This window comes from Muscardinus avellanarius, assembly GCF_963383645.1.
Source record: "Muscardinus avellanarius genome assembly, chromosome: 10".
Lineage (NCBI taxonomy): Eukaryota > Metazoa > Chordata > Mammalia > Rodentia > Gliridae > Muscardinus > Muscardinus avellanarius.
Window position 1 is genome coordinate 88,273,249 of NC_137796.1, and position 13,692 is coordinate 88,286,940.

Consider the following 13,692-nt stretch of genomic DNA (forward strand, 5'->3'; position numbering starts at 1 on the left):
TCCTTTGCAACTTAGACCCTGTTTCAAAATAAAGGGAACAAATAAGGCTGGGGGTGTAGTTCAGAGGTGGAATGCCCCTGGGTTCCATCCCCAGTACTGCCAAAAAGAAAAAGGGCTGAGGTGTAGCTCAGAGGTAGATGCCCCTCAATCCCTAGTACCACAAAAATAAAGAGCTGGAGATGTAGCTCTGAGGTAGAAAGCCCCTGGGCTTAATCCCCAGTACCAACCAAGGGAAATGAATGTTCCTCACCAAGCTGGCTTTACCTGGCCTGGAAGCCAAGTGAGCTGCAGGGAGGACCCCATCCATGTTCTTCCTCATCCTGGCCACCTTAGCTTCCCTCACCGTCCAGCAGAGGTCGCCACGGTGAAGTCTGGCCGGGGCCCTGTCCCTGCAAGGCCTTGGCTGCCCTCCTAGGTTTGCAGTTGTGATTTATTTTTGGCATGTCAGTCTTCCGTCATCAAACAGCAAAACCCAAAAGGAGAGCGGCAGGATATCTTACCCCAGCTGCAGTGTATGCTCCAGACAGCTCCGGCCCTCCGTCACTTCTTCCCCAGGGGCTCTGGGGTTTTGGGGATTCTTGTCACATTCATTAAAGGGCCTGCGAACACCCAACGGTGAGTAGTGGGGCGGGGGAGGGGTTAGTAGAGAAGAGAGAAACCCCTAGTCTGCTAGAACCATTTCTCTTCCCTTCTGAAGACCGGTGGATCTGGGACAGTGGCAGCAGTGACTCTTGAAACGCCCCCTGGGAAGTTTTCCACAGAAATCCTGGCCCTGTGGTTGTGCTTCCCAACTCTAGGTTTGGGGGAGGGATGTTATGTTCCAAAAAGGCCAGGTAGCTGGGCATGTGGTGGTGCATACCTGTAATCTCAGTACTTGGGAGGCAGAGACGGGAGGACCAGAGGTTTAGAGCAGCCTCAACTACATAGTGAGCAAGGCCCTGTTTCAAAACAATAACTTGAAAGGCTGAGGCTGGAGGATTGTAGGTTCAAAGCCAGCCTCAGCAACTTAGCCAGGCTCTTAGCAACACAGTGAGACACTGTTTCCAAATAAAAAGTAAAATAGGGCTGGGGGTATAGCTTGGAGGTAGAATACCAGTGGGTTCAATCCCCAGTAACACACACACACACATACACACCAGACCACCTACTACACACACACACACACACACACATATACACATACCCAGACCACCTACTCCTATTTGGGACGCCTCTCTCAAGGGGTCTTGGATGGAGGCACAAAGTTGGCCCCGGTCAGGCCTCAGAGCAGGGGATGCATATCACACACATCACCAAAAAAGGTAAGTGTGGCCAGAACTTGCCAACCTGGTTGTGCCGGGCATGGAGCCCCAGCCCAGGATGGCACCCTGGCATGGGTCCAGGTAAACCCATAGCTCCCAGCCATGGCGGGCTGGGGGAGGCGAGGGGCCTGGTGCTCCTTTGGGAAAGTAGAGGGGCACAGATGCTCATCTTGGAACTGAGAAGGACTTGTCAGAAAGTGAGCATATTTTGCGAGGCACAGATATTCCCAGGCCCTGTTGATTGCTGACAGGGCAGAGGAGGCCTGTGTGCTGTCCAGGCGCCTGCTGCTGGCAGAGGAGACTTGTTATTCTAAACCTTCCTCTGGTAACCAGGCACCCAGTCGCAGGGACACCAGGCATCCCGGCACTATCAGCCTGAATCCGAGGCTGGTCGGCAAACTGGTTGATCCTTTCAGAGCGAGGCCTTCTTGGGCTGAGGGCTGTGGAAGTGGGGCAGGAAGCAGCTTGTGCCTGTTTTCTTTCTGCCCCTCTTTTTGCTAGATGATCTGCATTCTTCAAATCCTGCCTCCGGCCAGGTGTGGTGACTGAGACAAGAGGACTATGATTTGTGGACAGCCTCAGCTACTTAGGCTCTTTGCAACTCAGTGAGGCCCTGTTTCAAAATAAAGAATAAAAAATAGGACTGGGGGTGTAGTTTGGAGGTAGAATGTCCCTGGGTTCCATCCCTGGTATGGGATAAAATAAAATCCTAGCCCAGCGTGGTGGCGCACGCTTGTAATCCCAGCATCTGGGAGGCTGAGACCGGAGGATGGTGGTTCATGGACAGCCTCAGCTACTTAGGCCCTCCGCAACTTAGTGAGACCCTGTTTCAAAATAAAGAATAAAAAATAGAGCAGGAGGTATAGCTTGGAGGTCAAATGCCCCTGGGTTCCATCCCCGGTGTGGAGAAGAAAAAAAAATCCTGCATCCGAGGTGGGAGTGCAGTTCACTGGTTGGAACCTCTTTGTTCCTGAAGCAAGTGGGCCAGCCAGCTCAGCTCCCGTGTCCCGGCTTCCCTACCCAGTTGTTGCTTTTATTTGTTACAAGGGATTGAACCCAGGAGCATTCTTCCTTCTATCCACACCCCTAGTTCCCCCTTTTATTTTCCTTAATTTTTTTTTTTTTTTTGAAACAGGGTCTTGCTACATTGCTAAAGCTAGCTTTGAACCTGTAATCCTCCTGTCTCAGCCTCTCAGTACTGGGATTACAAGCATGTACCACCAGGCTTAGCTAGTGTGTGTGTGTGTGTGTGTGTGTGTGTGGTACTGGGGATGGAACCCAGGGGCATTGTACCTCTGGGTTACATTATTTTGAAACAGGATCTCACTGAGTTGCAAAAGGCCTCACTAAATAGCTGAGACTGTCTGCAAACTGCAATCCTCCTGCCTCAGCCTCCCAAATGCTGGGATAACAAGTGTGCACCATCATGCTCGGCTTAATTTTTTATTTTGAATGAGGATTTTGCTACATTGCTGAGCTGTCCTGGAACCTGCAATCCTCCTTCTACTTAGTAAGGCTCACGGCAACTTAGTGAGACCCTGTTTCCAAATAAAATATAAAATAGGTCTGGGAGTATAGCCTGGAAGTAGAAAGCCTCTGGATTCCAACCCCAGTACCACATAATAATAATTAATAATAATAATAATAATAATAATAATAATAATGAATTTAAAATAGGGCAGGGGGTGTAGCTCAGAGGTCTAATGCCCCTGTGTTCCATCTCCAGACCTGCAAAGAAGAAAAATAAAAATAAAAAATAGGGTTGGGGTGTAGCTTGGAGGTTGAATGGCCCTGGGTTCCATCCCTAGTACTGCAAATAAATAAATAATAAATAAATAAATACGAAAGAATAAAAAATCAGGCTAGGGGTGTAGCTCAGAGGTAGAATGCACTTGGGTTCAATCTCCAGTACCACAAATAAATTAAAATAGGGCTGGAGGTGTAGTTTGGAGGTAGACTCTCTCCAGGTTCAATCCACAATAAATAAATCTCTAGGCAGCAAGGTGAGGAGAATCCACAAAGAGGGAGGGACGAGGGTCATTATGGGGGTCCAGAAAGGCCTAAAATATAAAGTTGACTAAATTTTTTCATTGCAAAACCAGGTGTGGTGGCGCACACTTGTAATTCCAGTACTTGGGAGGCTGAGACTAGTGAAGGTCTCTGCAAGTTAGTGAGACCTTGTTTCAAAATAAAGAATACAAAATAGGGCTAGGAGTGTAGATCGTAGGTAGAATGCCCCTGGGCTCAATTCCCAATACCAAAAAAATATATGTTTTTTGTTGTTCACAAACATTAATTTATTTGTACTGGGGCTTGAACCCAGGGGTATTTTACTTCTGTGCTACACCCCTAGCTCTATTTTATCGTATTTTTAATTGGGGAACAGGGTCTAAGTTGCAGGTGGCCTTGCTAAGTTGCTAAAGCTGGTGGTGAACCTGTGATCTTCCTGTCTCAGCCTCCCAAATACTGGGATTACAGGAATGCACCATCAAGTCCAGCACAAATATACATTTGTTTATTTATTTACTTACTTATTGTGCTGGGGATGGAACTCAGGCAAGTCTACCTTCAAGCAACACCCCTAGCCCTATTTTATTTTTTATTTGCAAACAGGGCCTCACGGAGTTGCCAAGGCTGTTCTTGAACCTGCAATCTTCCTGTCTCTGTCTCCTGAGTACTGGGATTACAAGCGTGTGCCACCACATCCACTTTTAAACATTTATTTTAAACCCTCAGGATAGGCCAGTCCCGTGCAGAAGAGGCCGAGAAGGGCCCTGGAGGAGCGCCTCGTCTGTCCCCTGGTGGTGCTGGCCACCGGCTTCTCTCTGCTCCCCTCAGGCAGCCTCGGCCATCGGCCCCTGAGGAGCGAGCATGACCCGGGACGAGGCCCTGCCGGACTCTCATTCCGCACAGGGCTTCTACGAGAACTATGAACCCAAGGAGGTCCTGGGCAGGTAAGATCCAGACCGTCCCGGCCAAGTGCCAGCCTGGGTCCAGCGGGCTCTGTGGGCTGCAGTGATCTCTGCTTGACTCAGCACAGGGTCATTCCTGTGCCCTGAGCACCATGTCTTGGAGAATCCCTCAGTTCAGGGCCGGCCCTCCTGAATCCAGGACGGGTCAGAGGCGTATGAGATCAGAGATCGCTTCCTTTTTTTTTTTTTTTTCTTTCATTTGTGGTACTGGGGATAGAACCCAGGTATGCTAGGTAAGCACTCTACCACTGAGCTGCACCCACGGCCAGATCAGAGATCTCTTTCAACAAAAGGTTCCTAAGAGCTGGACATGGTGGAGCATGCCTGTGATCCCAGTACTTGGGAGGGGAGACTAAGACAAGAGAATCACAGGTTGAAAGGTAGCCTCAGCAACTTAGTGAGACCCTCAGCAACCTAGTGAGACCCTGTTTTGAAACAAAAAATAAAAAGAGCTGAGGTGTAGTTTAGAGGTAGAATGCCCCAGATTCATGGTTCATTCTCCACTACCAAAACAAAAGTTCCCAGGTGCTCTTGATAGCACATCTAAACTCAGCTTTGGGCTAGGGGCAAGGATAAAGGATCAGAAGGAAGAGCAGGCCCTAAGAGCGTACCACGGCTTCTATGTTCTATGTGCTGAGGAAGAGCACTGAACGAGGAGTCCGAGGCCGGAGTCCAGGCTTGTTATCTGTCAGCTCTAGGCCCATCCCTCCTCTGTGCCTTTCTTTCTTTCTTTTTTTCTTTTTCCTTTTCTTGTGGGTCTGGGGATGGAACCCAGGGGCATTCAACCTGTGAGCTACACCCCCTGCCCTATTTTTTTATTATTTATTTTGAAACAGGGTCTCACTGAGTTGTGGAGGGCCTCACTAAGTAGCTGAGGCTGTCCGCGAACCGCGATCCTCCGGTCTCAGCCTCTCATCCGTGCCTTTATTTCTTCCCTCCATGCTCCTCCAAAGCTCACTGAGAGTTGGGGAAGGACAGACCACTAGATGAGGGCAGGACATCTCTGCTGTGGCCTTGACCCGGGACGTCCTGGGGTGAGGGTCCCACAGCATCTGTCCCGTGTGCCCCAGGGGAGTCAGCAGCGTGGTCAGGCGCTGCATCCACAAGCCCACGTGCCAGGAGTACGCCGTGAAGATCATCGACGTCACCGGCGGGGGCAGCTTCAGCTCCCGGGAGGCGCAGGAGCTGCGGGAGGCCACGCTGAAGGAGGTGGACATCCTGCGCAAGGTCTCGGGACACCCCAACATCAGTGAGTGCGGGGGAACCCAAGTCAGGGCGGGCAGCCCTCGAGGACCCAGCAGGCTGTGACGGAGGGGCGCAGGAGCGGCTGGCGGTGGAGCGCGGCCTCCTAGCTCCTGGTGGGCTTCCCTTGAGCATCTCCCCCAAGGCTTTTGAGTTAGCCCCCAGCTTCGAACCGCCTGGCCCCCACGCCCTGCCCAGCTCCCTGCTCCCGGAGACCAGCCAGCCATTTCCCTTTCAGTACAGCTGAAGGACACTTATGAGACCAACACTTTCTTCTTCTTGGTGTTTGACCTGTAAGTACGCAACCCCGGAGCCACGCGTCCTTGGGGCCCCCGGGAGAAGCGCACTCTGGCCCTGCCCGGTGCGCTAGCCCCCACGCTGGGAGGCCAGGCAGGCCTGCGGGCCTGGGCCGCCATTTACTAGCTCCATAATTTCTTTTATTTTTATTTTTTATTTTTGGTACTGGGGACTGAACCCAGTAGTGCTGTACCACTGAGCTCCATCCTCAGCCGTGTGTGTGTGTGTGTGTGTGTGTGTGTGCGTGCGCGCGTGGCTGGGGATTGAACCCAAGGGCATTCTACCTTTGAGCTATACCCTTAATCATATTTTATTTATTTATTTATTATTATTATTATTAATTATTATTATTACAGGTCTGGGGATGGAACCCAGAGGCATTTGACCCCTGAGCTACACCCCCTGCCCTATTTTTTATTCTTTTGTGTGTGTGTGTGTGTGTGTGTGTGTGTGTGTGTGTGGTACTGGGGTTCCTGGAAACCCTTTTACCTCTGGGCTACACTCCCAGACCTATTTTTATACTTTTTTATTTGGAAACAGGGTCTCTTAAGCCAGCGCGGCTGGCTTCGAACCTGCGCGATCCTCCTGTCTCCACCTCCCAAGCACGGGGATTGCAAGCGTGCGCCACCACACCTGGCGTCTTTATTTTTTATTTTGACATCGGGTCTCACTGAGTTGCATAGGGCCTCACTAAGTAGCTGAGGCTGTCCACAAACCACGATCCTCCGGTTTCAGCCTCCCAAATGCTGGGATTACAAGTGTGCGCCACCACGCCCAGCTTTTTATTTTTATTATTTATTTATTTATTTGTGGTACTGGGGATAGAACCAAGGGGCCTTTTACCTCCGGGCTACCCCCCTGACCTATTTTATATTTTTATTTGGAAACAGGGTCTCCTTGCTGAGAGCTTCACTAAGTAGCTGAGGCTGGCTTCGAACCTACGGGATACTCCTGTTTCAGCCTCCCAAATACTAGGATTACAAGCCTGTGCCACCGTGTCCAGCTATTTTTTTTTTTAAACAGGGCCTCACTAAATTGCTGAGGCTGGCCTTGAACGTGTGATTCTCCCGTCTCAGCCTTCCAGGTACTGGGACGAGAGGGTGTACTACCACACCTGGTTCGTTTGTTTATTTGTTACTGTGGTACTGGGGATTGAACCTGGGGGTATTATACACCCGAGATATATCCCTAGTTCTATTTTTTTTCTGTTTAAAGGTTTTTTTATTACCTTATTTCATCTTTTTTTTTCTTCTTTTATTTATAAGTGGAACAAGCCGGGCGTGGTGGCGCACGCTTGTAATCCTAGCATTTGGGAGGCAGAGATCGGAGGATCGCAGTTCGCAGACAGCCTCAGCTACTTAACGAGGCCCTTTGCAACTCAGTGAGACAATGTTTTAAAAACTAAAAATACGCCGGGCGTGGTGGCGCACGCTTGTAATCCCCGCACTTGGGAGGCGGAGACAGGAGGATCGCGCAGGTTCGAAGCCAGCCGCGCGCACTGGCTTAGGAGACCCTGTTTCCAAATAAAAATGTAAAAATAGGTCTGGGAGTGTAGCCCTAAGGTAGAAGAGTTTCCAGGAACCCCAGTACCACCAAAAAAATAAAACAAATAAAATAAAATAGAAAGGCGGGCATGGTGGTGCAAACCTGTAATCCCAGTACTTGGGAGGCTGAGACAGGAGGATTGCAGGTTCCCAGCCAGCCTCAGCAACTTTGTGAGACCCTCTGCAACTTAGTGAGGCCCTGTTTCAAAATAAAGAATAAAATAAGCCTGGGGATGTAGCTTAGAGGTAGAATGACCCTGGGTTCCATCCTCAGTGCCACAGAAAAATAAAATCAAGTTGGGGGTGTAGCTCAAAGGTGGAATGCCCCTAGGTTCAATCCTCAGTGCCACACACACACAACAAAGAACAAGGCTTCCCCTGTAAAAACACATCCCTCCCCTCAGCCTCCACCAAACCCATGGGTCTCTTGCCTCTCTGTGATGCAGCCACACTCTCCCTTCTGCCCTAGGGATCCCTCTGCTCTGCCTGGAGGGGAGGGAGGGCTGTCCCCCCCCTAGTTAACACTGGGCCCTGGAGGGGAGGGAGGGCTGCCCCCCCTAGTTAACACTGGGCCGTCCTAGGCCCTTGGGCAGCAGCAGCCATCCCCGCCACTGTCACCCTCACCACCCTGCCCAATGCTGACGGCAGCTCAGATGTCCTTAACCTTTTAGGAGTTGCTTGGGAGGCTGTTTTCACTGGTGTCCTGAGAAGCCCTTCAGAAGACTAAACTACAATTTTTTTTTTTTTTTTGTGTGTGTGTGTGTACATGCATGTGTGGTAGTGGGGATGGAACCCAGGGGCATTCTACCTACAAGCTACACCACCAACTTTATTTTACTTTTATTTATTTATTTAGTTTATTTATTTATTTTTTGCGGGTTTGGGGATGAAACCCAGGGGCATTCTACCTACAAGCTACACCCCCTGCCCTATTTTTTTAATTCTTTATTTTGAAACAGGGTCTCACTAAGTTGCTGAGAGCCTCACTAAGTAGCTGAGGCTGGCTTCGAACCTGTGTGATCCTCCTGTCTCAGCCTCCCAAGCGCAGGGATTACAAGCGTGCGCCACCATGCCTGGCCACTTTTACTCTCTCTCCTCTTTCTTTCTGTTTATTTATTGTGGTACTTGGGGTGGAACCCAGGGGCTTTCTATCTCAGGGCTATACTCCCAAACCTATTATGTATATAATAGTGCTGGGAGTATAGCTCAGAGGTAGAATGCCCCTGGTTTCAATCCCCAGTACCAACCCCCCAAAAAAAATAGATTCTTACTAAGTTGCCAAGAGTCTTGACCAGTTGCTGAGGCTGGCCTCAAACCTGTCATTCTTTTGCCTCAACCTCCTGAGTACTGAGATCACAGGTGTGTGTCACACGCCCAGCTGAGTCCTGATCTGGGCCCAGGGTCCTAGGTCAGTGGCTCAAGGCCCCTTCGTTCACTCTCTGACCTGTCTTGGGCCCTGACAGATCCCAGTCTCTGATGTCACTTCCAGAGATGGGGGGCCTGGCTCTGGTGCGGTTCACCTCTCCACCTCTGTTATTTCCAGCTAATGTTTCCCAGACAGCTTCCTCCTCCCTTCCCCAGTTCCCCGTCCCAGATGGGGGTCCTCCAAGAGAAGCAGCCCCACTTTGCTCTGGAGGTCTTAGGGTAGGAGACAGCTCTCTGGGGGCAGGTAAGGAGCGGTGGTCTCCGGAGCCACCCAGCTACTAACCTTCTGTTTTCACAGGATGAAGAGAGGGGAGCTCTTTGACTACCTCACTGAGAAGGTCACTTTGAGCGAGAAGGAGACCAGGTGAGGGTTTGTTGGCCTCTCTCCTCTCCCTCCCCAAGCACTGAGGCCACATAGCTGGGGTCTCAGGGAGACCTGGCACGCCGGCCTCTGCTGCTGGTGCCCAATGCTGGCTTTAGTGGCCTCTCTCCCTCTTTGGCCCAGTGTGGGCCACCCACCCTTCCCTAGGCCTCCCTCCCACACTTGGGGGCGGGAGGAGGCTGGTGTGTAGGCTTTGGTCTCCTGCCTGTTACCTGACCCTGAACAGTAAAAAAGTAACAAGGTCCTATAATCCCAGTACTGGAGAGGCCAAGACAGGAGGATTGCAGGCAGGAGGATCTCAAGTTCAAGGGCAGCCCTGACAATTTTGGAGCCAGGTGCACGCTTGTAATCCCAGTACTTGGGAGGCTGAGAAAGGAAGATGGCAGGTTCGAAGCCATCCTCAGCTACTTAGTGAAGCTCTCAGCAACTTAGTGAGACCCTGTTTCCAAATAAAAATATAAAACAGGACTGGGAATGTAGCCCAGAGGTAGAGAGCCCCTGGGTTCCACCCCCAGTACCACAAAAAATTAAAATAAAAAAAATAAAATAGGGCTAGGGAAACACCGCTGGATTCAATTACCAGTACCTTCAAAAGGAGAGAGAGAGATCGGGAGGATCACGGTTCGCGGACAGCCTCAGCTACTTAGTGAGGCCCTCTGCAACTCAGTGAGACCCTGTTTCAAAATAAAGAATAAAAAATAGGGCAGGGGGGTATAGCTTCAGAGGTAGAATGCCCTTGGGTTCCATTCCTAGTGCCAAAAATAAATAAATAAAAAAGAGAGAGAGAGAACATAACATGGTAAAACACTCCTTTTAAGAAGTGTTGCAAGCTGGGCGTGGTGGCTCACGCTTGTAACCCCAGCATTTGGTCTGGGAGTGTAGCCCAGAGAAGGATTCCATCCCCAGTACCACCAAAAATAATAATAAATAAATAAATAAATAAATACTTGAGGCTGGTTGTGAACCTGCGATCCTCCCGTGTCAACCTCCCAAGTACTGGGATTACAAGCGTGTGCCACCATGCCCAACCAATTGAGATCTTTGATCTAAAAAAGAAAATAAAAAATAAAAAGGCGCACTGTGTGCCTGCCCCCGCAGGAAGATCATGCGCGCGCTGCTGGAGGTGATCTGCACCTTGCACAAGCTCGACATCGTGCACCGGGATCTGAAGCCGGAGAACATCCTCCTGGACGACAACATGAACATCAAGCTCACCGACTTCGGCTTTTCTTGTCAGCTGCAGCCCGGACAGAAGCTGCGAGGTCCGGTGATTCAGCCTGGGCCTGTGTCAGGGGCTCCGGCGCTCTCATCAATTCTCCCAGGAGCAGAGACTGCCTGGCTTTCTCCCCTTTTTCCTCTAGAATAGAAGTCCTAGCATTTCAGGGGCTACATGTCCTTTGCCCAGGTTCCAGCGGCCTGATTTCCACGTTAGGATGGCTGACAGTGACCGGGGACCAGTAGGTGCCGGCGAGCCTGAGGGCCCTCCCCAGCCTTGGCCCTGAAGGTGGCCAGTGTTCAGAGTCCCAACCCAAGCACTATTTCTCTTCCATCTCCTATTTATTTATTTATTTATTTATTGCGGGTCTGGGGATGAAACCCAGGGGCGTTCGACCTCCGAACTACACTTCCTGCCCTATTTTTTATTCTTTATTATTATTATTTTTTGTTTTGATTTTTAGTGGTACTGGGGGAGGAACCCAGAGGCTTTCTACCTCCGGGCTATACTCCCAGACCTTTTTTATATTTTATTTGGAAACAGGGTCTCACTAAGTTGCTGAGAGCCTCACTAAGTAGCTGAGGCTGGCTTCAAACCTGTGTGATCCTCCTGTCTCAGCCTCCCAAGCATGGGGATTACAAGCGTGCACCACCACGCCCAGTTTATTTTGAAACAGGGTCTCACTAAGTTGCAGAGGGCCTCACTAAGTAGCTGAGGCTGTCCACAAACTGTGATCCTCTGGCCTCCGCCTCCCAAATGCTGGGATTACAAGTGTGTGCCACCACGCCCGGCTTTTATTCTTTATTTTGAAACAGGGTCTCACTGAGTTGCAAAGGGCCTAAGTAGCTGAGGCTGACATGAACTGTGATCTTCCTATCTCAGCCTCCCAAGTGCTGGGATTACAAGAGTTCGCCACCACGCCAGGCTTATCTCCATTTTTAAAAAATTTTGTTTTTCTTCCCCTTTAGTACTGAGGATTGAACCCAGGGGCACTGTACTTTTGAGCTAGACCCCCAGCCTGCCCGCCCGCCCTCCCTATCATCTATCTATTGATCTATCTATCCTGGTACTGGGGAACTGAATCCAGGGATGTTTTACCTCCAAGCTACACATCTGGCCCTATCTTATTATTTGGAAACAATCTCTCACTAAGTTGCTGAGAGCCTCAAACCCATGATCCTCCCGCCTCAGTCTCCCGAGTGCTGGGATTAGAGGCCAGTGCCACCACGCCTGGCTTGGACTAAGTGTCCCCAGTTCACTTGTCCCCGTGGTATCTCTCCCTGCAGAGGTCTGTGGGACCCCCAGTTACCTGGCCCCTGAAATCATTGAGTGCTCCATGAATGAAGACCACGCAGGCTACGGCAAGGAGGTGGACATGTGAGTATGGGGGCGCAGGCGCTGCCCCAGGCAGGCCCGCCAGGCTGGTGGAGTCGGGAGGTGCTGCCGGCCCCCACCCGGCGCGCCCAGCGGGCCCTGTGTGCAGGTGGAGCACCGGCGTGGTCATGTACACCCTGCTGGCCGGCTCCCCGCCCTTCTGGCACCGGAAGCAGATGATGATGCTGAGGATGATCATGAGCGGCAACTACCAGTTTGGCTCGCCAGAGTGGGACGACTACTCAGACACCGTGAAGGACCTGGTGCGGGGCCTCCCGGGACGCGGGGGTGGGGGGGGCGCTCTGGGAGGGACCCATGTGGTCGTCCTTCGAGGTCCTGGGGTTGCCTCCGAGTCACATCGCCAGCCCTATTTGATTTTTAATTTGGAGCAGGGCCTTGCTAAGTTGCTGAGGGCGTTGCTAGCCACGAGCCTGCAACCCTCCCGTCCCAGCCTTCCAAGTCCTGGGGTTCCGGGCGGCCCTGCCTAGGCATTCTCAGGCCCCCCTCCTGTGCCGGCAGGTGTCTCGATTCTTGGTGGTGCAGCCGCAGAACCGCTGTACTGCAGAGGAGGCCCTGGCGCATCCCTTCTTCCAGGAGTACGTGGCCGAGGAAGTGCGGCACTTCAGCCCCCGGGGGAAGTTTAAGGTGCTGCAGCTTCCCCCGCCCAGGGCCCCTGTGCTCCCCTGCTGCCCACCTGAGGGTCCCCGCTGACCCCGGCTGCAGGGGAAGCAGGGGTCAGCTGACTGCTTCGTCAGCCTAAGTTCCTACAGGCTGGTGGGTTAAATGGCGCGGGCCGGGGGCTGTCAGCTCAGGGGCGCTGCGTCCGGCCCTTCGCAGGTGGTGGCTCTGACAGTGCTGGCCTCAGTAAGGATCTACTACCAGTACCGCCGGGTGAAGCCGGTGACCCGGGAGATTGTCATCCGCGACCCCTACGCGCTGCGGCCCCTGCGGCGACTCATCGACGCCTACGCCTTCCGAATCTATGGTCACTGGGTGAAGAAGGGGCAGCAGCAGAACCGGGCCGCCCTCTTTGAGAACACGCCCAAGGCCGTGCTCCTCTCCCTGGCGGAGGAGGAGGACTACTGAGGGGCTGGCGGGCGGAGGCCCGGGGCGCAGGCGGGAGGGGCAGCCATGAAATACAAGCCTAAGGAGTCAGATCCGTGTGGGGCTCTGTACAGAAGGGGCACGTGGAGGCCCAGGCCGCCATCCTCCCAGCTCTGCGTGAGGCCCTGCCGCCATGTGATAAACGCAGAGGGCCGGGTGGGGAGGGAGCCCAGGGCTTGAGCCACAGGCCCTCCTGCTTCTCCACCGCCTACTTATACCACGGCTGTTTCTCCCTGCGGTGCCCAGAGGTGCAGTCTGCGGCCCTCTTCCCTACAGGCTCCCAGGGGATGCCAAGAGGGAAAGAGCTGAGGTAAACAAGGCTGTATTGACATCATGGGATCATCACAGAAGCAGGTTGTTATTCTCTCTCTCTCTCTCTCTCTCTCTCTCTCTCTCTCTCTATATATATATATATATATATATATATATAGTATATATACATTTAATATATTTTTTGTGGTACTGAGGATTGAACCCAAAGGCATTCTACCTTCAAGGGACACCCCCAGGTTGATTTTATTTCTTATTTGGAAACAGAGTCTGGCTAGGTTGAGGAGAGTCTCACTACTTGCTGAGGCTGTCTTCGAACCTGCGATCCGCCTGTCTCAGCCTGCCAAGTACTGGAATTACAGGTGTGGACCACCATAACCGGCTCTCTAGGGGTATGCTTTATTTATTTATTTCTTTATTTGTGACACTGGGGATTAAACCCAGGGGTGTTCTATCTCTGGGTTATACCCCCAGACCTATTTTTTTCTTTTTCTTTTTTTTATTTTTTTGTGAGTCTGGGGATGGAACCCAGGAGCATTTGACCTCCAAGCTACACCCCCTGCCC

At 51.7% G+C, this 13,692-nt stretch overlaps 1 protein-coding gene across 2 annotated transcripts; it reads left to right on the top strand.

Moving 5' to 3' along the window:
* Nucleotides 1-4,172: 4,172 nt before the first annotated feature.
* PHKG1 (phosphorylase kinase catalytic subunit gamma 1) lies at nucleotides 4,173-12,839 on the top strand (the record flags this gene model as incomplete). Of its 2 annotated transcripts, none has more annotated exons than XM_080702399.1 (9): nucleotides 4,173-4,255; nucleotides 5,344-5,522; nucleotides 5,754-5,808; nucleotides 9,080-9,145; nucleotides 10,262-10,425; nucleotides 11,666-11,756; nucleotides 11,863-12,016; nucleotides 12,273-12,398; nucleotides 12,591-12,839. In XM_080702399.1, 9 exons carry the CDS (start codon nucleotides 4,173-4,175, stop codon nucleotides 12,837-12,839), a joined length of 1,167 nt encoding a protein of 388 aa, XP_080558525.1. The 2 variants fall into 2 exon arrangements, with proteins under 2 accessions (XP_080558525.1, XP_080558526.1); XM_080702400.1 differs by having other exon boundaries at nucleotides 5,344-5,500; nucleotides 5,759-5,808.
* Nucleotides 12,840-13,692: the final 853 nt, after the last annotated feature.